Source organism: Spermophilus citellus (genome assembly GCF_964194105.1).
Source record: "Spermophilus citellus genome assembly, contig: SCAFFOLD_193, whole genome shotgun sequence".
In the NCBI taxonomy this organism is placed as follows: domain Eukaryota; kingdom Metazoa; phylum Chordata; class Mammalia; order Rodentia; family Sciuridae; genus Spermophilus; species Spermophilus citellus.
Genome location: NW_027672747.1, coordinates 242,993 through 269,507, shown reverse-complemented (window position 1 = coordinate 269,507; position 26,515 = coordinate 242,993). Strand labels below are relative to the sequence as shown.

Genomic DNA, 26,515 nt, shown 5'->3' with positions numbered 1-26,515 from the left:
TTCCTCATCCCTTTTTCCTCCTGATACTGTTCTAAGATTGTGTCTCCTCTGGCTCTCCACTGGTCTCTATCCCTGTAGTGGCAGTACCCCATTCCCTTTCTTGTCAGTTGGCCTAGTGCAAGACATTACTCGTAAATGCAACCTGGTGCAGGTGAGCAGGGCTGGTTCTGCAGAGATGCATTGCCTCTTCCAGGGAATGTGTGGGCTGTTGGAAAAGTTAGTAATGGTGGGATTACAGATGATGGAGGACTAGGAAGGGGAGATACTTGGAAGTTGTGGTGGGGGCTTCTGGGGATTCCCCAACGGCCCTGAGTAGGCAGAGGTCAATTCTGTTCCTTGGGGGTGAGGCAGTCCCTGAAGGAAGGAGAGAGAGGAAGCTTGGTAAGGAACAGGGGGAAAGGAAGGTAGAAGTTGTTCTCTTGCTTTGGTTGTGTACAGTCCTTCAGAAGGGGCTGGGCACCCTGGCCTGGATGTGTTCCCATTTCATCCCCTACTGTAGGCAGGGAGGGTCTGGTCCTTCTCCACCTTCCCTTGGGGCTGGTTTGTGAAGCATGGAGATGGTGAGATGGTAGGGCGGTTCAGACCACACCAAAAGTAATGGGAGTATGTGATCTTTGATTTGAAGCCAGATATTCCTGGGGCAAGTCACTTAGGCTTTCTGAGCCTCAGTTATACACTTGTGAAATGGGCACAATGATGAAAATGTCCTTGGAGACATTAATATTAATACATTCAGCACATACTTATTTGAAAGTATCTGTCCTATTCAGTGCTGTTTCCTTAGCATTTAGCACTGGGTCTCTCACATTTCTTAAAATGTTTCTAAAATTTTATTAAATAAAAAATTCCGTGGGAAAGAGTCAAGTGTTGTGTGTTTTCAGTCTTAGTTAATATTGCTAGGGATAAGTCACTTTGTCTTGGTAAGCCTCAATTTTCTTATCTACAATGTGGGAATAATAAGAAGTTACCATGCAGTGTCATTCTAAAATTCAAGAGAGATAATAGATGTTGCTGTGGCTGGTAAAGTGAATTAAGCCAGAAAGATCTTTATTAACCTTGAACATGAGAAGTGGCTGGGCAAAGTGACCCTTCTTCCTTTTTATACCTGGGGAAGTGAATCTTTCCTCTGTGTGTTTTAAAAGTCTATCTGAAAAGTTCATTGCTGCAGGGATGCTCTATCAGGCAGGAGGATTCCAAATTTAAGACCAGCCTTGGAAACTTAGTGAGACCCTGTCTCAAAAAGTACAAAGAGCTGAGGATGTAGCACAATGGAGAGAGCTCCTGGGTTCAGTCCCCAGTACCAAGAAAAAAAAAAAGTTCATTGCCTTATCTTTATTTGTTTTTTGGCACCAAGGATTGAACCCAGAGGTGCTTAACCACTGAGCTACCTCCCCAGCCTTTTTATGTTTTATTTTGAGACAGGGCCTTGCTGAATTGCTGAGGCTGGCTTTTAACTTGTGGTCCTCCTGCCTTAGTCTCCCAAGTCACTGGGATTACAGGTGTGCACCACCATGCCCTGTTTCATTGTTCTATCTTATGTTTGAGCCACCCTTACTTTTAATAATTTAGGCATTTAGTTATGTCCAGTTTTTCTTTATTAAAAATAATGTGGGGAATTAAATTCTTGGGTATTAATTTTTGTCTATCTCTGACTTTTTCCCAAAGGATAAAGTTTTAGAAATGGAATTACTAAGTCAAAGAATATGAAGTTTGAGGTTTTTGATAAAAATACTTATCACCAAAAGCCTGTAATTATTTACTCTCCCCTAATTTTTGAGAGTGCCTACCTCTTTCCTTACACTCTTTAAAATAATTGAATGTTATCATTAAAATAGTCACTGTCATGAATAGGTAGAAAAATGGTATTTCTCTGTTATCTTTCCATTTAGTTGTTTGTTATTGAATATTGCTTTCCCAAGTTTAATGGTCAATGGTGCTGCTTCTTTTGAGACTTGTCTCTTCCTGTCCTTTGCCTCCAGAATGTTCCCACAAGTCCTTTGCAGAACTCTTGGTTGCCTTGTTTGGACTTCCTCAGCGCCCAGAGGCCAGTGTAGGTGGAGCCTGCCTGTTAAACTCTACAGATAAGTGGTAGGACAGGGAGTTCATTAATTACCTGCAAGGACTGCTTGCTGGGCCTTGCCCTCCCTCTACTCTCTTCTCCCTGCCTCTCCACAAGGGAATCAGATTTAATTATTAATACAGCAGTTGTTCTAAGGAGGCTTTGTGTTTATATAGCACTGTGAGAGCTCTTCTGCCCTACAGGGAGATAGGCAGTGAAGGTACTGTTAGATCCAGGGAAACTGAGGCATGCCCTCAAAGGCATGGAGGTGGGACCTTCAGAGTAGTCAGGCCCTTTAACCAGAACCCCTCCTGACTGCAGCTTTTAACTTGGAGCCTTATGGGCACCTTGGGGGTGGGGGCAGGGTTGACCAGAGCCATAATTGTGAGCACCTGATTCTGAGCCTCAATTCCAGAGAGGAAGGGGAAAGCCACAGAACACGACTTGGACACATAGAAGAGCCAATTTATTTTTGCTTTCTCATTTTTATTGCCCTCCTTTTATATCTGCAGCTCCCTTGTGTACCTTCCAGAGATCTGAACTGGGCAGTATTTTTAGGAACGGTGGAAATTAGCTGGTGAGAATGTGATCAGCTCCAGATTGGGGTTTCAAAGGCTGGAGAACCCTTTCTTTGAACAAGTGTGTGTACATGTTTTTGTATTTTTGCTAGTATTCCCCTGTCCTTGTGAAGGTGTCTATATGTGGTATGTAAATGTTCTTGTACATGTCTGTGCATTTTAAATGAGTTAATACATGTACAGCTTTTGGAACAGACCAATATGACGTCATGTCAGATTGGGCCATATGAAGTAGCTATTTTTGTAGATTAAATATAGGTAGATGACTCAGTGTAAGTGCTCAGTTAAGTGTTGGTTACAATTATTATTATTGTGTGCTTTCTTCTTGTATTTGTGTGTACCAGTGTGTGCATGAGTGTTTACATATGCCCAGCTGTGCTCAAGTGTGCAGCGTGATCTCTTTGGGTCCCCATGCATGCATATCTTTGTACATGGTGCATTTTCTGTCTGGGCATGTGAACCTTTGTTGGCTGGTTTTATGAACAAGCTGCCCACTTTCTTGGGAAGAATATCCCAAGTTCTCTGACTATCCTCTTAACTGGATGCCAGGCAGCCTGAGGGTACAGTGGGATCTCCTCCAGTTTCCCCAAGTAGCCCTGCCTATTACCAGGCCTCACGTCTGAAGATATGCAAATCAACTCTTTAATGGAATTCCTTTGCAAAATATTATTTGAACCAGAAAGTTAATTACCAGGCTCTAATTAATGGCTATTTTAGAAGGCCACAGAAGTAAACTGGAGGAGATCATAAGGAGACTGAATAGGCAAAAAGAAAAAGCATGTGGCTCCCCCAGTGGCTTGGTGACTCTTTGGGGGGGAGGGGCGCTTGGCAGGTTTGGGGTGCCAAGTTTCTCCTGTGCTCTGGGCTATTAGCCCACTCTCCTGTGGGGTTGGCTGTTGGTGATGGGTCAAGCTCCCCTTGCATGAAGAAACTCAGGTGGTTTTCATCTTCTGGCCATCAGACCATCCAACCTTCTAGAAGGAAGGCCTTGGAAAGAATCCCAGCCTGGGATGGGATGTGTGAGTAGGTGTGGACTGGAGGCCTGAACTGAGTTAAGGCTGTCCCTGCTTCAGAGTGGCCAGGTGACATGCCTAAGACCAGAGTCACTGTCCACTCTGCCTTGTGCTTAACCCCTTTTTTACTCTGTGGGTCCTGCAGAGGATACTCACCCCTGGCTCTGCTCCAACCACACCCTAGGAAGCTGCCACCACCAAATATCTGCCTAGGACCCAGCTCCCGAGTGCTCAGGGTGGAGTCACCTGTGGCCCATGTGTGAAGTGAGACCCAGCTTGTACATCCCTTATCTGGGCTTTGGTCAGGCCCTGCCTATTGTTCTCTACAACTGTGGACAAGCCACAGTTCCTTTCTGCACCCCTTTTTGTCCATCATAATCCTGCCTGCCACCTATCTCAGAACACCTGCTCATCCCTCACTCAGGCTGACACCAGGACTCAAGAGACTAGTGTCATGCAGGTGATATGGATGGTTCCCTCCTGGACCCAGGTGTGCCTGCTTTACCATTCCCTTCTGAGTTACAGGGTATCTGTCTTCCTTGGGCATGTGACTGCCCATCCTTGTTTGCACAGGCCACACCACATACCCTCTTGCATGCACACACGAGACCCATCCTTGGCACTTAAAAAGCAAGTCCCCATGGAAGTCACCAGTTTTGCATTAGATGTCTCCATCTGTGCCAGGTGGGTGGTGAGATAAGGTCCCAGGGGAGGGAGGTGGAGGCAGGATTTATCCCTCTTGCAAGGGTCCCTGGCACTCTGCCTGGGAATTCCCTGGGCATTTCTGAGGGAGGGTAAGAAGTGAACTCAGGCTGGAGGTCAGACTCAATCCTAGGAGTATGCTAAGAATAATAGGGCCTCTGCTCTTGCTCTGTGTTCGATCAGGAGGCCTGCATGCCCGACTCTTGGCTCATCCCCTAGTAGACCTTGGCCAGTGACAGTGCCTTGGTGGTTGGTGTGCTGGGTGGAGACACTAAAAGAGCACTTTGTGGACTGCACAAAGGAGGTGTTCAGGGTTTGCCAGAGGGATGGGCCAGTGGGCCGCCTCAAGACCCTGCTACTTCAACCTTCCCCCAGAGCTCTTGGGTTTAGCTTTACCTCTCAGGGCCAGTAGCACAGGAGTTATTTCCCTGTTCAGTGCCTTGCAGGGTTTGTTACTCTTGAGCACAGTGACCCCTTCCCTCCCCCATGGGGGAACTGAGGGGCCCTGCCTTTGTCCCACCTGGCTCAGGCCACCCTCCCATCCCCATTTAGGCCCTGATGGCACCTTCTGCCTGTCGCCTTGACCTTTCTCCAACAAGCAGAGACCTTGTTCACAGGCTCAGTCTGATGGTAAAAGAGCACATTGGGCAGAGATATGGATGGCACCAGGGTAGCATGGGCTCTAATTTGATGCGACGTTGTCGTGGGGAGTTTTCATACCGAGGGCAGTGAATTAGTGTAACATCTCCCTGTGCCCACTGACTAAGGGGAAGTTAATTTCATGCTCTGTCTTTTTGACATTCATAATCAAAGCGTTGTATTGCAGCTGCAGATTGTTAGCACGTGAAGGATGTGTGAGCCTCAACAATTACTGTTTCTGGCAGGGGAGGAGATTGATTAATAGATTGTTTCCAGCTCCACCCCCTCTGTTCCTTATCCCTTCATGCCTTCTTTCTTCTTTCCAGCCTCCTCAGATTGCATCAGGAAACTTAGCTCACAATGGACTGTGATAAAACCCCCCTCTTGTATGCATAGACCAACAGGGGAGGGGCCCATACAAGGAGGAATTGCCTGGGATACCTAACAAAATGCAGGTCTTGAGCCCCACCCTAGACCTTCTGCATTACACTCTCTGAGTGGGTGGAGCAACTGTGTTTTCCCAAAGTTTGAGAACTCTTGCAGAGGGGTGAGAATTGTGCCACAGTGTGTGCCACTGGCTTGCCTAAGCACTTCCCAAGCTGTATTCTTATTGATTCCTCATAGCAGGAGGGTTTTTATTTCCTATTTCACAGATGTAGAAACTGAAACTCAATATGTGAATGGCCTAAAATCACCCTTTGGGGAAAACCCCCAGCCCAGGCAATTTATTCCCTGGTTGGGGCCTAAGAGTCCCACCATTAGTCCATCTTGCCATTTGTTTTTAAGGTTGTGAAGGCTTTTAAATAAACTCTCCTCAGAGCAGTAGCAGGGGCCCTCTCTTGTGCTTGCATGGGGCTCCCCCTTTGGAAAGCTCCTTTGACCAGTGCTCTGGTTTCCTGGGGGTGCTTGGAGCAGCTGAGGGTGTTGAGATCTGATGATCAGCAGGTGAGTGAGGTTCAGAGAGGTGAAGGGGCAGAGCTTAATTTGGAACTTGGCTCCTAATTTCCAGGAGCCTACCTCTGCGACCAAGACCTACTCCTCTGGCCGGTTCCCTGGTTATGGGTGGAGAAACTGAGGTTCAGAGAGATGAGGTCACTTCCCAGGATCGAACAAGCAGCTGTAATATAATTCAAGCCCAGCCTGGGATGGGATGTGTGAGTAGATGTGGAGTCAAAGCCCCTACAAGCCAGTATTTCAGGACTGAACCAATTGCCATTTGCCCCCATTTGGGAGTGGAGGTTTTCAGCAAAGCTGGAGGGGTCTTGCTCAGTGATGAGAGTGACTGTCTATGGAGAGGCCAGGCCAGGAAGGGTGCACTGCCCCACCTCCCTTCCCTGTGGGGCCAAGTATTTGCTAGGACTGTGGATTGAGGATGGGTGAAAGTGCAGGGAGATCTGGACCTGTGAGTCAGGAGCTGGAATTTGAAAAGCCAAAGCCCTGTCTCCTGCACTGCCCATTGATGAGTAGTTGATCTCCCAGGTCTGGTCCAAGGCCCACCTTCGCCAGCAGCTTTCCTCTGAGCCTCAGATTCCCTGTCTCAAAAAGCAAAACCAGAAACTAATATTGCAGGCGCAGGATTCCTGGAGGAAAGCAGGCTGACACAGAGGGGTGCATGAAGTCTTTCCTGGGGTTTGGTTTGCTGCATTCAGGTCATGAAGCCCCTGGAGCTGTTGTAGAATAGAGCCATTGTAGCGGGGTGGGACACAGATGTCTTCCATCTTGCTGTCTTCAGGCAGGCTTCTCTTGGTGCTGCTATGGCACCACCCACTGCCCTTGAGTGGCCACTGAGGATGGGCTGGGCTCTGTGCCCAGAATACATTTCCTCACTTCATCCCTACGTTGGCACTATAAAGGACAGGTGCTGTTACTATCCCCACTTTACAGAAAAGAAAATGGAGTCCCAGATATATGAGCAACTTGTCCAAGTCCTGCAGCTCATACGTGGTAGAGCTGAGATTGAAATGCAGACAGTCCAGCTTTACTCATGAAGCCCCTGCCCCCAACCCCCATCACTCTTTTATGTGGTCTCTGCTCACAAACTCTGTTAACATGTGTTTCATGTTCTGTCAATAGTCACCTCAATAAACTGCCTACCATTTGTGAAGCACCTGTGCACTGGGCATTATGTGATGTACATACATGATTTCCAATCCTCTGGACCACTCTTACTTTGTCCTTCCCTGTCTGACAGGAGAGGAGACTGGCCTAGACAGTAATTTTTTTTTTTTTTTTACTCAGGACTTGCCTCATGATGGATTTAGAATCCAGATCTCTTTGGACCCAAAGGCAGGGCCCTTTCTAACATACTGGCTAATGTGACTGAGCACGTCCTGTGGGCATTTTGCACAGATAAACTCGCTTCACTCCTGTGAGCATTTTGCACAGATAAACTCGCTTCACTCCCACAACAGCCCATGTAGTGTGTTCTGTGTTGTCAGAGCTAGGATTCAAACCCAAGCAGCCTGGCTCCCTTGTCTGTGCTTCAACCAGTGCACAGTGCTGCCCTCTCTCCCTGTTCTACACATGAGCAAATTGAGATTCTGAAAGGTAAGAGTCACTTTCCATGAGTGGAAAGCAGATGAGTGGTAGAGATGGGATTTGCACCCAGGTTTCTCCAGTGTCTTCACACTCTGGAGAGTGTTTTCATTCTCAGAGAACATGGCAGCTCCCAGGAAGACTTGGGGGAGTCCAGGGTCACCAGGGGCTCTGCAGAGGCTATTATGGTGTGGAAATCCCTAAGATGGTGATGGAGTAGCAGTAGAGGTGGGCCTTCAAGTGGAAGGGGACTCTGGAACAGAAGGGCAGGCTTATTGACTGGCTCTTCCATTTGTAACTTTGCAGTTATTCTCAAGTGTCTTTCTCATGGGCTCCCCCTGGCTTCTGGGTTTCCACATACCCTTTCCTCTTGGCAGAACTGATGAGTAGTGGCTGCATTTGATCTGTTGATTTATGATGCTGGGCAAGATGGACGGGAGGGAGAAGGGATGGTGCTGGGTAATTGGTTTCCATAGCACCTGCTTCCTCCCTTGCCCAGGAGGGTGTGAAGGCTGATAGAGTGGTGATGGCGAGCATGGGCTCTCTGACCAACTTTGCTCTGGATCTGTGGGGAAGGTAGGTGAATCCCCACCCAGGGCGCTGTTGCAGCAGATTTGTGAGGGGGTTGTTGATTGGCTGCAGGCCATGCCCCCTAGGTGTTTGGATATGGTGTGGGGCAGTGGCAGTGTCTTAGCCAGACATTCTGACTAGTTCCTAAGCCAGTCTGCCTGGGGTGGTCTTGTTCACTCACTGTAGGCTCAAGAAATCCACAGGTTTGTTGATGACTGTTTATGAAGAGAATCTACTCTAAGGAAGTGAGAACCTACTCCAAGGAAGTTCAGAGTCAAGGGTTAACTGCCGACAGAGAACTTGATGAGACTTATAGTCCCTCCAAGCCAGGACTGTATTTGGAAGGTCTTGCTGTCTTCCTTACCTCTCCCACTCATTGGGTCCTGTGCACCCGTGGGAACTGAGTTCCTCAGAGCATGATAATTTTGCAGATGTTAATGGGTACCGGGGGTGTGGGAATTCCATAGTTCCAATAGGTTAGGGAAGCAGTCTATTCAGATCTTCTCAAAATCAATTTCAGAGGTTCCTGGGGGTAAGATTTGATGTTGCTCTTCAAATACATTTTGCATCCTTACTCTAGGAGGTTAAAGGCCCTGAGAGGACCTGCAGTAAAGAAGCTAGTTTTGTTTAGTTCTGGGTTTCCTGTCTCCCATCCCAGAGCAGCTGTCAATATCTTGCAGCAGGAATGTTCTGCAGAACATCATTTGGTAAACATTGGATTTGAGGTATTCCTTTTCCTTGGAAACATGTTTTTTTAAGAGGGAACTTTGGAATCATTCCTTGCCTTCAGGACCTTCAGAAGAAAGCCTGGAATGATGGCACTGCTGGCTCAACTAGTGTTTTTTTTTTGAAAACGGCATCCTGGGTCCTCAAAATCATTCCTTAAAGCAGCCACCAGCTCTCCTGCAAGGGTGGGGCTGGCTCTAGTGGGGAGGTGGTCTGGCTGAGACTGGCCTGGGTTTATTGCCCTTTTACAGGCTGGGTAACTCCAGTAGCTTGGACTCTGGGCCTCCCCATCCCCCCTAGGCTCCCTCTGAAGAAGGCTATAGTCAGGCAGTGGCTGCCCACAGATTTGCATAATTGCGCTGTTCCCTGAATAATTAATAAAGCTCTGTCCTTGCTGGGAGCAAAGTCTCCGCCATTATGGATGGGTCTGCCATGGATGGGCTTGCCAGAACTCTTCCAGGGGAGCCAGTGGTTCCTGGATTCCTTGGTCTTTCCAGGCATGGACACCCCCCCAACCCCCTCCAGGGAGGAGAGGGCACTGGGTTGTGAGGGAAAAGGTGCTGGTGTCTTGTTCAAGTGGCCCTCCAGTGTCCTAATAGGTGGCAATGGTGGTCATGCTTCTTCCTTCAGGATCAACAAAGGGGGTTTCTAGTGCACAGATGGATTGGGATTCCCTGTTCTCTCTGCTTCCTGTGATTCTGCAAACTTTTCTTTGAAGTGTGGTCTACTGTTTTAGGGTCGTAGTCCCTTTTCTGGTAGTCTGAAGGCACATTGCTTACCCTGAGGGTAGAGTGAGGTGAATTTTTAGGCAGGGGAAGGGGGAGGTATATTTCCTTGGAGTCCTTCCCGTCCAATCCTTCCAGGTTTCTGGGCTTGTTAAGGTCAGGGGTAGCATGGGAGTGATTCCTAGTTGAGATTTTCCAAATCCTGTTTTACGGCGTCTTGTCTCCAGCCATGCTAGAAAGGGAGGTTGAGGAGTAGGTCTTCCCCTGGCATCTAGTTGACTTTGGGCAAAGTGCTGTAGTCTCTCTGAGACAGCGATGCACTTGGATATCCTTGTTTTCTTCTCTGCCTCCCTCATTCATTGTCCAAAGCTCTCATAGGAGTATTTCTCACACTGGGTTCCACAGGATACCACATTCTTTAAGATGTTAATCTGTGCTTGGGATGAGGATATTTCCTAGTCCAAATAAGATTGGGACAGCATCCAGTGAACCAAAGGAAGGAAGTTTCTTAGATGCATGACTCCTTGAAGGAAGTTTCTTAGATGTGTAACTCCTTGGAAATGTGCTTCTGAGTCCACAAAACGGAGTTCAGGATGCTCTGATTCCCACCTATACTGACATGCTGAGTCTGTCTGCACAGATTCATTGATGGGGAACTCTTACCACCTGGAGTAACCCCTGCCATTGCTGCACATATCAGCTCTTGGACACATTCCCTTTTGTTGAGCTGCCTTAGCCAACACTTCTTATTATTTGCAATACTGGGGATTGAATCAGAGTGACTCTATATCCCCAGCCCTTTTTATTTTTTACTTTGAGATGGAGTCTTGCTAAGTTGCTGAGGCTGTCCTTGAACTTGGGATCCACCTACCTCAGTCTCCTGAGTCACTGGAATTGCAGCCATGTGCCGCTATGTCTGGTGTCTGGCCAACATTTATATGGAGTTGATCATTTCCCTCTTGGCCCTCACAACAGATAAGACCATGGCAGGGCAGGGATTATCCCATTTTACAGATGAGTTAACTAAGGCCCAGGAAGGGTAATTGTTCCACCCAGAGGCATATAGAGTTGGCATTTAAACCGATATTGGCCAACTGGGCTTTCAGCTCTTTCTCCTTGGCCACCAAGAAACCATTTATTCCTGGATAAATGTCAGTACGTTGTCTGGGGTGGAGCCATGGTGACCTGTTGCTTCTACAGTTCTCCTTCCACTGCTTGGAGTGTCTGAGGGTAGGATGTAAGCAAGAGCCCTGTTTACTAGTTTCCTAGTGAGGGATTGGAGCTGTACCTTGATACGGGCATAAAACTATTACTTTCCCTGCTTGTTAAACCATTCCTGATTCTCTCACCCTTTTCCTTGTCCAGCCCTTTTCTTTTCAAAAATGGGATGTCTGAAGTGTCCCAAGAACTAGGTAGGGACTGAAGTGGTGGTGGTATGGGGAGGGAGGGGAAGAGGAGGAGGACATGGGGTCCAGCTGGCTTGTCTTTTTCCAGGCCTGAGTGTGAGTGGCCAAGCCTGAGATGGATATGTTCTTAGCTAGGCTGAGACTGAGGAGTGCTGTTTCTCAGGTTTCCCCATAGGTTCCATACCATATTTCATGAAAGGGACTGCATTGCCCACATGGCACTTCCAGCCTGGTCCCATAAAGAGCAAACCACATTGGGGCTCCCTGAAGAGCAGAATTCTGCTCTGCTGACCTAGGTCTGAGCCTGGCTCTCCAACTTCCTGTGTGATCTGAGACAGGTCACCTGACCTCTGACTCTCTGTCTCCTCATGATCGTGGTCCCTACCACCTGGATCCACCTGCAAGGGATCATGACACCTAGAATTTTATCATATTATCTTCATATCACACATTTGCATATGCCATGCTTTTGTGCTTGTTTCAGATTGAAGCCAACAGAAATCTAAATCCATCCCAGCCCTCCCAGGGTCTGCCTCATCATGTATTAAGTGATGACCCAAGACAGGCATGGAATGATGTTTGTGCTGACATTTCTCCCACTTACAAAATCAATATTCTCTGGTCTGCCTAATTACTCCATTGCTGCTAAATGAGTCATTATGGAAGGAAAATAGCAAATGCATTGTGAGATTAATGGGAGAAAATAGTTGGCAAATGACTTTGGTTTTGCCCCTATTTTGAGAATACTTAGGGGACATAAAAAGAACAATGATATGTTATGTTCTAGGTTTCAACAATCCTATTACTTTCTAGAATTTAAAAGAATGGAAGAATATGGTCTAGCAGTAAACAAAAGTACCAGGCTTTTATAATTTTATTTAAATCTTAAACCTCTTAAAATGTACTGTTAAAATTGCCGTAATTAAAATTACAGTTCTGGAGAGCTAGTTCTTAGAAACATTGTTTTAAAGACAGTAGTTACAGATTCATTTGATTTTTAAATAAAATATATTTTTAAATATATTTGAGTATCTATCAAAAACAAGAATTTAATTCTTGTTTTAAATAAAATATATTTGAGTATCTATCAAAAACAAGAATTTAATTCAGCCCATAGTTGCTGATTAAAGACATTATAAGCCTTAGAGTTTCATTCATTCTTAGAGGATTATACTTTTCTAATTTTTTTATCATTTTCCTTGAAAATCAGTGGCAAGGTATGGGAAAGAGAAGAGTGTGTTGTGTACATTTTTAAAAAGAAATTTCCTTATTTTTTTTATAGACACAACATACCACCTTATATTTTACTGTTATAATGCAATAATGGCAAAAGCAGTAGAACTTCAGGTCAAACAACTCTTGCTACTAATGTAAACTCATTCTCAGAAAACCATTCTCACATGGACAGTGGTTAGAAAAAAGTACATGAATGTGCTACAAAAATAGAGCCACAAGACTTCTCACAAGTAAAAGAAATCCTGTGTAGAAGTCCACAGTTGACCAAGGTCCAGCCTCCTTAACAGTGAGCAACAGGGAATATGCTGTCAAGTCACTATCTTCAGTTCTGAGAGTGAGTTTACATGCTTCCCCAATGGCACAAAGTCTCATGACGATCCAATGAATCAACAGACACTTGGGAAATATTAATAAACAATTTTTTATGAACTATTACAACAAAGAACTTCAGCAAGAAGGAAAATGAAGTGTATGATCTTTGAGTAAACATTTTTAGTGTAATAGTCTCTTTGACCAGATATTGAAAGAGAAAAAAATCAAGCTTATAAAACACCATTTCTCTGTTATCAACTGGAATACACTAAAAATAGGATAATGGAAATACATGTTCTTAAAGCATTTCCACAGGAAATGTCCATAATTATGACATTCTAAATCATTTAGCAATTGTATATGCTACATTAACTAAAACAAAGGTATTCCTTATTGCACATTTTAAACTTGGAAGGATACTCTAGCTTAAGTGGGGGATATTTAGGGGGAAAATATTTTGGCTCAAAATGTATACTGCGCCAAGGCAGCTTCATTCTAAAAACATAAACCATTTAAAATAAACTTTTATATTTTGAAGCCAATAATCCTTTAACTTGATGAATAGTTCATAGTCCATTTTCTGACTAAGTGTCAGAGGTTAATTTTATGGGCCCTGTTTTAACTCCTGTGAACGGCCCTCACTACTCTGAGAATTAGGTGTAGGTGGAGGTTCATCTTTAAAGCCTGAAGGCATTAAGTCTTTTGCAGCAGGTGGTGGCCCATAGTCTTGGGGACCATGAGTTGGAGGTGGTAATGGGGCACCAGGAATGAAGTACTCTCTTGGGCCAAATGAGCCTAAAGGTCTAAATGGTGCTGGTGCGGGTCCTGGAAAAAAATCAAGAGGGTCAAAAGGCAAATCCTGTTTTCCAGGTGGAACACCTGGTGCATATTCTCTGAAGCCTATTGGTGGACGCATACCAGGACCTGGAAAATAAAAAGAAAGTTATGTAAATACCCAGAAATTTCTGAACTAGGGTGATTTCAAGTATGTTAATATAGTCTTTAATTTCTCCCAAGCCTAGAACATCAACTGGCGAACATCCTGACTTGCTAGATGAGGCAAACTGAGATGGAACAAGTTTAGGTTATAGCCTTTGACCAACCAGCCATGAAGCAACATATTAAGGATTTAAACATGGCTCTACCTAGCTCCAGGCTTGTCTTTTTTCTTTCCCTACTATATAATTGCAGAATTATTTCTGTCTCACAAGAGCTCCATTTATATTTGGAAGTACTATATTACCATGACAAGATGATAGATTATGAAATAAGAACTTTACTACATCAAATAAATTTTGATTAAAGGAAATCCCACTATTTATTACTGTATCCATTAAAAATTCATGAAGTATTTCAGCATGGACTTTACACATGCCATCAGAATCAAGGTGCATGCCCTCCTGGAAAAGGCCTTCCACAGCCACCTAATTAAATCAGCAACATTTATTAGGTCACTGTTAAATCCTCCTCTTTAACACTTCCCTCTGACTTTTCTCAAGGTAAGGAGGGTTTGACTTTTCCTTTTCTATATTCTATAACCTACTGCTTATGCTTCCATTATGGGTGCCTACAAACTTTATGTTATAGGATTTTCATATCTGTGACAAAATTTTAAGTTATGGCATGTGTCTCATCCACCTTTCCATCTATTGCAGTGCATATCAACAGATTTTCAACAAACATCTGCAGAAGTAATATTTCTGGCTTTTCTGTATATAGCCCCTTATCCTTGTCTATGAGAGATAGCTATTGCCTATCTCAGTATAAGATTATGTAGTGTCCCATATGTCCCAGAAAACTGGAGGAAAAGTTAAAATGTACTCAGCTTTATCCTTTCATTGTTAAGACCTGAGATAGCAACCGTTTTAGCAAGCAATAGAAATGAAAGATGAATGTGATTTATAAGTCAATCACTACTGTTCAGATCATCATACCAAATGGTGGAGGAATTGGCCGAGGCCCAAAAGGCCCACCGAGCTGAAGTGGCGGTCCATACCAAATGGGAGGTGGTGGAGGCCATCCCATCGGGGGGCCCATCGGGGGGCCCATGAAGTGTACCCCTGAGAAAGGAGGGGGCCCTTTCATAGCCATATGAACCTGCAATTTAAGATTTGAAAGCAGTTAAAAGTTTTAAAATTCCTATATATTAAGACAAAGTACCAACACCGATAAAAGCTAAAACCCAAAACAGGCACCTGTCCAGAGAGCACCATCAGTGCAACAAAACTCTACCCACCCCTCCTGTGTATTCCCCCTGACAGCTTACAGAAGTTGGAAGGATGCCACAAGAGGGAGCAGTTTGTTACTGATTATATCTGCACAGGAAAGGGAAAGGCAAGAGAACTGGCAGAGGTTATTAACAGAGGTGATTTCTGACCAGTATGTCATGCTGTGTTCACTACAATCTATTTCAAAGGGAGTCCCCCCCTCCCCATCACTTCCCTTTCATCACAATAGCTCATTATTTCCATATTAAGAATGAACAGAATAAAATGAAAAATCCATTCTCTACCCATGTAATAATAGCTACTATTCAGAGTATCTTCAGTAAGTCTTTCATATATTATTCAACCTCTGAGATCTTTAAGTAGACTGTCTTGTTTTAAATAAGAGGGAACAAAAGCAAATGGAATATCATAATTTGTTGAAGGCCACACTGCATATTAAAGGAACTCAATCCCAGGTTTGCCTCCAAGCCATGCTTTTCCCACCTCTACTCCTCTCTAACAATGGGTCTTTGCTCTCTTTTAAATCTTCTACTACAAAGGGTTTTGGGGTCTAATCTAAGCTGCCCTTAGATTTCTCCAGAGATGTATATTCCTGGAATATATATACACTGGAACTTGAGAAGTATTTTCCAACACAGTGCTATACACACAAATTAGGAAGACAAGGCTTTAATATTTACTTTCATTTACTGTACACCATTTGAGATATTGATTTATCATTTCCTATGGGTAGTGGGTTTGAAACTAAACAATTAAAAATTTATTTTATTATAGAGCTGCAGAAGACCTACCAGATATAATAGCAACACAGTTACAAGAGAATACACTTATGTGAACAAATGAGACCATTTCTTGGGACTGGCTCAAGAGGTCATTTCAGATTATCATTGTTTCACTGAAACAGTATTTCACTTTCAGAAAATCTGATACCAGTCTAATTCAAATCACTCAAAATAGGGTTTGCACAAATGGAGGAATTCTTAAATAACATTCTTCCAAACAAAAATAAAAATGATGAATTATGTAATTTATAATGAATTTACTTTGCCTTAGAACATTCAACACAAAACACCATATAAAGTTAGAGTGATAACTTTTCACATTCTGTAGTTCATTAAGCAACATTCCCAAGTGAAGGAGAAAAGTAAGCTCAATATTGCATGCAGTTTAAAGCAAACAAGATCAGTGTCATGCTCTGAATATCCTTTCCAGAAATGCACAGAATAAAACCCAATTCAGTTCTCAACCTCTAAGTACTTACTCCAACTGGATGCTCAGTCAAAGAAGTAATGGTGGAGACTGAGGGGGTCTCAGGTTCTTGGGGAACAGTTTGCTTTTTAAAAAAACAAATGGGATAGTACAAATAGAACACAAAGAAGGATAAAGCAAAGAGCAAGTACTGTAGGAAAGCTACATGTTCCTGCATGACCACATGATTCACAGTAACTACAGAACTTACCTTGCCCTCATTTGTCACCTTAGCTGGAGAAGAACTTCTGGAGCTGTTGTTCACGTGAGCTGGACCACATCCTAGGTCTGTTAGAGATCAAAGAATGGATTCAGACTTATTCTAACATGAAAAGAATAAAAATCCTCCATCCACAATTACAGATTCTTTGAAATTACTTGGTCCCTTTACCAGAGGCAACGGGTTTCCCAGATGCCTCAGAAGACCAGTACGAGGTAAAGGTCCATCCATTGACCCTTGGGAAAGGAAGATCAGAGCCCTTGTATGTATTTTTCAGAAGAAATAAACCACTGGTGGACAGGTCAGGGTTCAACAATAACTAGAAAGCAACATGAAACATGGGTTTCCCAGGGGTTGGGGTCATAGCTCAGTTGTAGAGTGTTTGCCTAGCATGTGTGAGGCACTGGGTTTGATTCTCAGCACACATTTAAAAAATAAAGATATCATGTCCATCTACAATTAAAAATATTTTTTTTTTTTAAAAAATGGGTTGCCCAATACGTAAATCACAATTTATGAAGAGACTTAAGTAAAATAAAGAACTGCCTTGGGTTGATAGAACAGCAGATTAATAAGTACTGGTCCTAAACTTTAAGCTATAGACTTGAAGTATGTATAGGCTGGCTTTTCTTTAGTCTGTATAACCTGACTTCCAATCTTACCAAGACTACAGTCCTGTTTAGAATTGGAAATAAGACTCAGTATTTCATGTTGGAAATATGTATGCTACATAAAGTTTAAGACTACTTTTATAATATTTTGGAAAGGAACACCATAGAGATTTAATTTAAAGATAAAGGTTTACACTTCACAGTGTAAAATTTAAAAGGAAAAAACAATACAGGGACCTCCAGGAAAAAAAAAATGTTTTCTATTCTAGAACAGATTTTACAGAAAACATTCACTAAGATAAAGTACGAAATTATCTTCTATATATTGTTCAGGCCCAAATTCTATGTTTTCATTAGAATATTCAAAAGGGGGAAAAAAAAAACAAAACCTTGAAGCAGTTTACTATAAAGCAACAAGTGAATGCTCACCAAATCCGTTTCTAGGCGTATCCTTTTGATTAAGAGTAGCAGAAGGAGGTCTCCCAGCTGGCTCTGTTGTCAGTGGAGGAGAACATTCTCCACCACTCACGGGGGATGGACCAAAAGAGCCATTATGGCTCAGTGGACCTAAAGACAACAATGCCATGTTACTACTTTAAGGCAGCCTTCTCCCTGACACCAACCCTCACCTCCCGCTTTAGCAAATCATTCAGATTATTTCATAACCATTACACACAGAAATAAAAAGTAATTTACATACATTCTGCACCAAGAAATAAAATATCTCCTTTTACAAAGTGTCCCCTACCTCTCCGAGGAGGATTTTGTAAATTTGGTCTTCCCGGCATAGGTTTTACAATCACGGGTTCATATTGCCGCAGTGCCATCTTTTGGGCCATTTCCAATAGTCTTGAATATTGAGAAAGAATGGGCTGAATTATGAAACAGCAATCTATTCCTTCATAGATAATATCTAGCATAACCTTAAAACACTATAAAACATATAGTAAGATACCAAAATCACATACTTCTGTCTCAAATTAGCAGCTTCCCTTTTCTCTTCAGCTATAGCTCTTTCGGCAGACCGAGCTTTGAGCTATTAAAGAGAAAATATTCAAATTCAGTTGCGGTAGGCTATGCACAAAATAAAGAAAAGGGGGAAAAAATCTTACCCAGTTATCATGAGCTTTCTTCTCATTCATAGCAATCTGAAAAGGACAACACATTAAAAAAAATATGTTTTTAGGGACTCATTATAATAGCCTATAATTGTCTGTATTAGATATCAAAGAATTCTGCAACTACAGGACAGTATTAATTACTACCTGGTTTTTAAATGAGCACTCGGTTTTCTGTAATTCTTCTTCCATCTCTTCAATTCTCCGCCTAAGAATTACAACAATTGAATAACATTTGAAACATTCTGACCATTTTCCCTTTATTCCATCAGCTATACTTTTAAAGACTTTATCATACATAAGAAAAACATTTCTATAGTTATATGAATCCAGTGTGATCAAAACTAATACTACAGGCCAGGTGCAATGCCACATGCCAGTAATCCCAATGATTGGGAAGCTGAGGCAGGAGGATCACAAGTTCGAGGTCAGTCTCAGCAATTAAGTGGGAACCTATGCAACTGAGACCCTGTCTCAAAGTAAAAACAAGGTCTAAGGATGTAGCTTAGTAGTAAAGCACCAAAAATAAATAAATAAATAAAATAAAAACCTAATTCTAATAACTTCTTTATCATTTAATTGCTAGAGATTCTGAATGATAAATTATAATTTCCTTAACTGTTTATCAGTGTGTTCTCAAGTAATTCTGCTAGAAATATCTTCCTCCTTAAAACTTTTTTTCTTTTTTTCAAATTATATCCATAGAAGATTTCCAAGGTCTATCAAATGCCACACTTTTGTGGGTCTTGATACATCACACAGCAAACTGATTTCTTAAAGAATTACTACAACATACAAAACCCTCCGAACTGTTTGCATTGACCAAGTTCCCTATGGTCTTGCCCATTGGGTATAAGTAAATTTTTGTTAACATTTTTCATTTGTAAAGTTGAAATTTATTTTTTCTCCTGTGTGAATTGAATGTATTCATATCCTCTCGTTATTTATACTTCCATGCTATTTTCTTCTATCTACATAATGTAAAAAAAGATTAAAAAAGAAAGCTAACACTAGTTCATTAGACATTGACACCCTCCTTTAGAAACTGAACTCACTTGTAATTTTTAACCTCCTGTACAGCGGAAACCACCTTTTCATCTGCAGCTGACAGCCACTGCTCTTTTTCTAGTCTCTCATATTCTTCCTGGCTCAGTTTCCTAAAATAAAGCCAGTTATCAAATCAAAAGTTTCTCTCTGTGAATATCACTTCCCACAATTCTATAAAATGCTTAAGCACATAAAATAGGAATTCAAACCTGCAATTTTGTAAATCAAACTCTGGCAAATCACTTACATTTTCTAACTTCTCCTCTTAATTCTCTACTTACCATTAAATAAAATAAATGTGAAAACAACATGTGCCCCAAGGGCAAGTATCCTGTGTGTAAGATAATAAAAACTCACTTTACTTCAATGTGGAAGATCAGGACTGATCTACCTAACATCATTAAACATATTAGGATAAAGCAGGGGATAATTCTTTTCTCGTTTCTGCCATGGGTAGGACACTAAGTATATCTTTGTCATGGAGGAACTCTTTTCTCAATCCAAGACTGGTACCATAATAAAGATATAGTCAGTCAAAGAAAAAATCTTCTAGAATATGTCTTTTAGCTATGCAATTAACCACAGAACATTTTTCACACTTTAGATATCTATTTCAAAAGAATTGCAATTAAGCAAAAAGACAAATCTGAGTTTGATAATGTCTGTCAACCAGAAAAAGAAGCCAAACTGACCCACGATCAGAGTATTATCTACTGACAAGTTTTAACTCTGATCATGAAACTCAAGATGTTCATCTACTGAGACAAAGGTAGCCACATTTAATGATTTAAAAAATACTATTTTCTGCTATCCTTGTACTACTTTAGCCATAGTTCCAATTCAAAAGATAATTAACTTGAAACTTAATTTTCCATAAATCAGAAGAATTATAGTAAAAAAGGATTATTGATACCAAATAGAAAAAGGGGATTATATATTCTTATATAGCTTCTCATTTAATTCTTCAGCAAGTATTTTATGAGTGGCTATAATATACTAGTTACCTTGTAAGATGCTAAAGAATAAAAGAGCTCACTGTTTCAGGTATAAATGACGCCTAAAGGAATATAATAATTTTCCCCACTGGCTTAAGAAGGAATATGGAGAAAACTGAATCTTGAAGGACAGAGAGAATTTTGTTTCCAATTATCAAAGAGTTAGTCTGAGAGCACTAAGAACAATTAAAACATCTTTATAAGAATATAAAATTGTGTTTGAAAGGATCCAAGCTAAAAAGGCAGTGAAGATATATGTATGTGGCCAAGATCCATTAGAAAAAGGCTGGCACTTTGAGGTACTTTTCTCCTAGGTTTACCCACATATTGAAGATAACACAAAGATATAATGAGTCTGAACTAAGCCTTCATCAAATTCCTGGGCTTAGAGGAAAAAAGAAGTGTTTGGGGCTACAGATAAAGGGACCCTTAATAAAAGCCCTAGCCTTTGAGTTTAGATTAGAAAGTACTGCACACTTAAGTGATGAACAGGCAAAAAATTCAAAAGGAACAATACTGAAACATTGAAAAGACAAGTCATTTTTGAATTATCTTAATTGCTAAATTTAAAGAGACAATCTTACTCAAGTAACCTCAACACTTTTCTATAAGAAGATAACTTCATCTTAGTCCTCAAATTTCATCTATAATTATCACAATGTTAGCCAATCAAAACTGACCAGGCACTCCGTAAGACAAAATTCTGTGAGAAAAAATCCCACAGAAAAGTAAACCACCTAATGGGGTTATCCGCACATGTTTTAAAATCACTGTGCTTTATATAGTCAAAAAGGTAAAGTCAAGATTATGAATTTCAGGGCTGGGAATATAGTTTAGTTGGTAGAGTGCTGCCTTGCATGCACAAGGCTCTGAGTTCAAACCCCAGCACCACAAAAAAGGAAAAAAAAAAGATTATGAATTTTGTCAAAGGATTAGAAACTATAAAACCAAGAAATAGTTGGGTGTGGTGACCTACCTACAGTCGAAGATACTCAGGAGGCAGAGGCAGAATGATGAGATTAAAGATGGCTTGGAAAGTAGTAAGACACTAGTCCCTTATGAGAAAGAGCAAGGAGTCTGGGGAGGTGGCTCAATAGTAGAGCACATGGCTCAAGGTCCTGGGTTTGAGCTGTAGTACTGAAATAGGACTGGGGTTGTGGCTCAGTGGTGAAGCACGTGCGGGGCACTGGGATCAGTCCTCAACACCACATAAAATAAATAAAATATTGTGTCAGGCTGGGGATGTGGCTCAAGCGGTAGCGCGCTCGCCTGGCATGTGTGCAGCCCGGGTTCAATCCTCAGCCCCACATACAAAGATGTTGTGTCCGCCAAAAACTAAAAAATAAATATTAAGATTCTCTCTTTCTCTCTCTCTTAAAAAAATCCTATAAAAAAATAAAATAAAATATTATGTCCATCTACAACTAAAATAATATTTTAAACCCTGAACTTTTTAAAATCCTAAACTCAATGAATGATTTTAGCAGCAGATTTGGGAAGTAAAATAAATCCTAGCACTTTTAAGACAGGTCAGAAGAAAATATCCAGAAGAAATAAATCCAGAATGTAGGAGGCAGGGGAAATCAAATTCTAATATGCATTATTATAATCAGAAGAGAGAATGAGGTAAAATCAACATTTAGAAAAAGACTCGAAAATTCAAGAAATGTTTAATGGTCCCAAGCAACATAACTGCACGAGGAAAATGTGGGTGGGGTGGGGAAAACTACACCTAGGCACTTCCCAATACAACTGTTAAAAAAACAGAGAAATGACTACAGGAACTAGGGGAGGGATAAGACCAAACAACAATGATAATGGACTCCTTAAAGAAAAAATTTAAAACAGATGGTAATTAATTGGATATTTTTAAATTGCTAAAACTAAGTAACAGTCAAAATTCAGTAGCCAAAAGAAAGATCCTTCAAAAATGGAAACTGGTTTTAACTCTAATCATGAAGTTCATGTCAACCTAATACAGATTGTAAAGGTAGCAATATTTAGTGGATAAAATACTATTCTGTTTATCCTTGTACTACCTTTGATACACTAATCAAATCTATCATTAAAGGACAATGTTCAAATAGAATGAAAATAATTTCAAATAAGAAACCAACAGTGTAGAATGCAGAACTACAGAAACTTTAAATATGTGTATAAATTGAATGAATGCCTTGTGGAGTTCACAGTATATGAAGTACTAACATACAATGCCACAACAGTTATCTGATTCAGGAGCTACTTAAAGCCCATAAAAAAAATAATAAACCTATTAATCTATGTCAGGTTTTTATTAAATCCAGAATATATACCATGGCCTTTAAATTATGAGAAGATGAATAAAATTATAATTATATAATTATAATTCCATTATAATTTATGATTACATCAAGCTTATACAGGGGATGAGGAAAATGATTAAAAATATTTAAACTATTAAAAAAAGAACAGGTCATCAAATAGAAAGCAAATTCTTCATAAACCACAGGCACATATTGACATGGACAGACTTATATTTTAGAAAGTCCACTCAAGCGGCTATAGAGAAAATTACTAAGAATTTGAAATAAATTATATAAAAATATAAATAACGGAGAATGAAGACAGATCACCTAGGTTAGAAACAGAAAAGATGACACAGGCTTGAACTAACATAGTACCTGGGGATGAGTAAAAAGAGTACAAACCACAGATGATGACTGAATGAATTTTGGAGGAGTTGAAGAAAATAGTGCTACAATTTAGCTGCATTACAAAGAAAATTAATTGCCATTTAGGTCATTCATATTACTAATAGGGACAGAGAAAACAAGTGTTCTTTTTAAAAAAAAGTGATAAAATGAGAAATGTTTCTTTGAAACAGGCCAGGCATTTAGAACTGGCCTGAACAAAAATTCGAGATTCTAAAAAGGTCGCTTGGAGATCAAAGAATTTTAGAAAAGTTAATGGAAAGGTTTCAATATTTAATGCATTAATTAGGCAACAGAAGTCAAAATACCTAAAAATAGTTAGGTCTGTAAGAAGGTCTGTCTTTGCTTTAACAAGATTATATATATATATATATATATATATATATATATATATATATATATATATATATATATATGCCGAAGAGTAAAATCAGGTGCAAACAAATAAAATATGACACAAAAAACCTATTTTTAGAGAATTCAAGTATTTTTGTGGATTAAAAACTTCAAATGAACTTTCAAAAAATAACTAGCTCCACACTGAGAAGATTAATATATAAATATATACTACAAACAAGTACTTCTGTAATCATAACTCCTAAGGTCCTTGCCACAGTTCAATTTTTAGTGTGAACATCTGAGATATTCAAGTCCAAAACTTGTACCATCAATAAGTAAATATTATTCCTTTTTGAAGTTTTTATTCTACTAAAACATGTCATTCCAAATCACTCAGTATTTTTAAAGGTCCAGAGTTAGAGATACAAGTTCAAAACATTAGAATTACATAACTGATCACAATGAAAGGTAATTAAAATAAATAGTGTGATCATAGAAAGGGTCTAGATCTTTGAGAGGTATCTCCACATCAGTGACTGTTAATACCAGTTTACCACTTCCTGCCTTCATATGAATTTGACAATTGATTACGATGTCCTCACAGCCTTAGTTTATGGTTCCAACTACCTCAGGACTCTTAAGACTGATGATGGAAAGAAAAATGCAACTTATAGGAAACAAAACACAAAGGAAAAAAGACAAATCTCTACTTATTACAACTAGAAGAAATTGTAAATAATCTTAAGAAAAGATAAAATTATCTGTTAGTTCACACAGTGATAACAATAACAAACAATGAAAATCTTACTTTTGTAATGCCATCTCATTTTGCTGGTAGAGTTCATTTAAAATCTCCACTTTCTGCCTAAGAGTTTTGCATTCATCTTCCAGTCCAACTTTAGAAGACCGTAGTGAATTGCAGTCACTTTCTAATTTCTTTTTTTGGTCTGTAAAGGATAAAACAGCTTATCTCTATATGTGTACAAGGACTTAAGAACTTGTTCGAGGGAGTAGTGCCAAGAAAAGTAAGAAGCATGAAAGCAAGAAGCCATTCTTTATCTTTCCAATAAAATTTTAAGTCTTTCCAACATGGCAATTTCTTCTCAAGAAGAACCCACCTTCTAGATTATATTTTGTGGACATCGAGGCTGTTAGCTTAAGTTGTACAAGTTTTAGATCCTCTTCAACTACTGATATTGTAGTTTGTGTCTAAAAATTGCACAAAAGAGAGGTATTCTTAAAAGTGAGGCACAGGAAGAATTCACAGGCACTATGGGACTCTTACAAAGAACTATACCCGAGAGACATCCATCATCTGCTTAATTTGATCTTTGATCTTCTCGTTCCGATCACCTAAAAAACAAAAGACTTTAGCTTTTTCTTTCCTTACTTTTAACTCTATATTCTCCTAACTTCCCCAAACTAAAGAATGATTGTGTTCAAACACCAAAAGAAAAAAAAATCAATTAAATAATTAAACTGATTAGACTAATGAGTTTTAAGAGAATTGCAAGCTTAGATTTAAAAAAGAAAAAAAGAGAGAGGTGAATTTCAAACTGGGGTTGTGGCTCAGTGGTAGAGTGCTCACCTAGCATGTGTGAGGCACTGAGTTTGATCCTCAGCATAAAAATAAATGAAAGTACTGTGTCTGTCTTAAAAAAAAGGTGAATTTCTAGTATGCACAACTAAAATGTTATCTATGCTATTCTTGTAAGATAAAAGCTTTTCTTCTCTCTCAGATCTATCTTCACCTGGGCAAGTAAGTGTCTTGTTTAGAAAAATTCAATCCTCTATTTTCTCCCTGAATCTACTACCAGGTGTGGTTTGAAATACTTGCTATGTAAGCAATATCCAACTTGGGAGAAAACATCTGGAAATATTTTCCTCATCAGTAAACACTGTTACACTCCCTCTCTAGCTTTCTGATAGTCTCTAGCCTCTGTTCTCACAGCCTTAGTTTATGGTTCCAACTACCTCCGGACTCTTAAGACTGACTGTGGACCTTAAAACCACAGAGCCATAGAGATGATGAGTATCAAAATCAAGTATCATCTGCATAAGTTAAGAAATAAATTTCTCTTACTGTACAATGTTCAATACTTAGAGGTATAGGATGTGATTATTGTAGCTGCAGTGTACTTACTAGTTTTCAATGGGATAGAAAAAGTCAGTGTTCTTCACATGCCTATTGCTACATTATACCCCAGCAACCCACCTCTGCCAATGCAACAGACATATCTATAGATCCAGTGATATGTGTCTACAACCCTGAAGCTTAAGAAGAAATTCAGCCAGCTGAAAAGTAGCATCTGTATACTTAATTAAAGACAGGAAAGCAAAAAAGGATTCAACCTCCCTGAGACTGATCTTACCTGCTACCTCTCCATTGGTTAATTCATCTGACTCATCTCTACTTTGATCCTCAGATTCAGATTCACATTGTAACTGATTCAACTGTGTGATGTCATTAGTCAAAGCCTAGAAAAGAAGCAAAAGGTTGGAAGACTCTCGATTTTAATTCAGAAGATTTCAGGAGAATTCATGAGATGAAACATGTATTTGGAGTATAAACTTACATTAATAGTATCATCTTTGTGACTATGAGCTACTTGTAAATCTTTCTGGGACTTCTCAAATGATTTCATTTGTTCACTGAGCTCAGCGTGTGATGTACTCCAGTCTTTGACTTCCTGCTGCAACTGAAAAGTCAAAACACATGAATTCCTATGGGTTAGGGAGGGGTTTCTGCACTGGATATATCAGGACTACAAGACTTAGACAAAGAAATAGAGAGCCATACTCCTCAGTGGCCTGCCTCAATCGAGGGGGTTGAGACCTTGGTTAAGGAAGAGGGCAGAGTGGCCCCAACTCTCACAGCTGCAGTAAGAACATCAGAGCTATCAGGAAGTTGACCCTGTTTATTGCATTCCCCAGAAAATTGCTGCCAATTCAAATAATTTACCTCCAGCAGGAATGGCTGGGCACATATGACTGTCTCCTAAATTTAGATTCCTTATCATGTAATCTTCCCTTGGCCGGTGAATCAGTAACTACTCAAAAGAGGATCATAAAATACTTAATTTTCTGATTTAAAAAGTTTCTTTGAGGCTATGCAAGTTAATAACTGATTGACATTTGATAAGAAAAGCAATAATCCAAAAATCCAAAACAGATGGAGACCATATATATGCACTCAATTTGGGGAGCATTGCATATCTAGAAAAGGTCCTACATGAATATTCCTTACCTCAGAAACAGATCCAAGAAAGATACAAGATAATGATATTCACTTCTCTAGTTTACATTATGTATGACATCAAATTTTCTTTACCTGTTCATTCTTCTTCTTAAGAATGGTATTTTCTTTCTGAAGCTGACAGCATTCCAACTTCACCTTCCCTTCACGAAGCTTAGCTTCATTAAGGACAATTTGAAGCTAATGCAAAACACTACAGTTAGTGAATTAATTCCAAAGAAAAAACAAAGTTATACTTTCCCAAACCAGACATCATATAGTT

At 40.4% G+C, this 26,515-nt stretch overlaps 2 protein-coding genes across 2 annotated transcripts in view; one reads left to right on the top strand and one right to left on the bottom strand.

Annotated features, from left to right (window-relative positions):
* Window positions 1-2,277, top strand: part of LOC308640665 (disabled homolog 2-interacting protein-like) — a gene marked incomplete at its 3' end in the record, with an annotated part of 46,519 nt that extends 44,242 nt beyond the window's left edge. The window contains exons 4-5 of the mRNA XM_081312468.1: window positions 79-151; window positions 2,263-2,277. Coding sequence (XP_081168594.1) covers window positions 79-151; window positions 2,263-2,277 — 88 coding nt within the window. The remainder of the gene's footprint in view (window positions 1-78; window positions 152-2,262) is intronic.
* A 10,317-nt stretch (window positions 2,278-12,594) lies between these two features.
* On the bottom strand, window positions 12,595-26,358 carry LOC308640660 (transport and Golgi organization protein 1 homolog). Its single transcript, XM_081312464.1, has 14 exons — window positions 25,574-26,358; window positions 25,370-25,475; window positions 24,295-24,350; window positions 24,116-24,206; window positions 23,806-23,944; window positions 18,074-18,134; window positions 17,921-17,956; window positions 17,777-17,844; window positions 17,557-17,657; window positions 17,238-17,375; window positions 16,189-16,265; window positions 15,991-16,062; window positions 14,436-14,598; window positions 12,595-13,425 (listed from the first exon to the last, which is right to left on the bottom strand). The coding sequence occupies exons 1-14, from the start codon at window positions 25,640-25,642 to the stop codon at window positions 13,106-13,108; spliced, it is 1,497 nt and encodes a 498-aa protein (XP_081168590.1). The 5' UTR covers window positions 25,643-26,358; the 3' UTR covers window positions 12,595-13,105.
* Window positions 26,359-26,515: the final 157 nt, after the last annotated feature.

Coding starts and splice junctions, on each gene's coding strand:
- LOC308640660 (XM_081312464.1), bottom strand. CDS start 25,642: ATGAAATCATTTGAGAAGTCCCAGAAAGATTTACAAGTAGCTCATAGT. Junction 23,945..24,115: donor CACAAAATATAATCTAGAAG/GTGGGTTCTTCT, acceptor TATCCTTTACAG/ACCAAAAAAAGAAATTAGAA. Junction 18,135..23,805: donor AATGAGATGGCATTACAAAA/GTAAGATTTTCA, acceptor TGTAATTCTTAG/GCGGAGAATTGAAGAGATGG.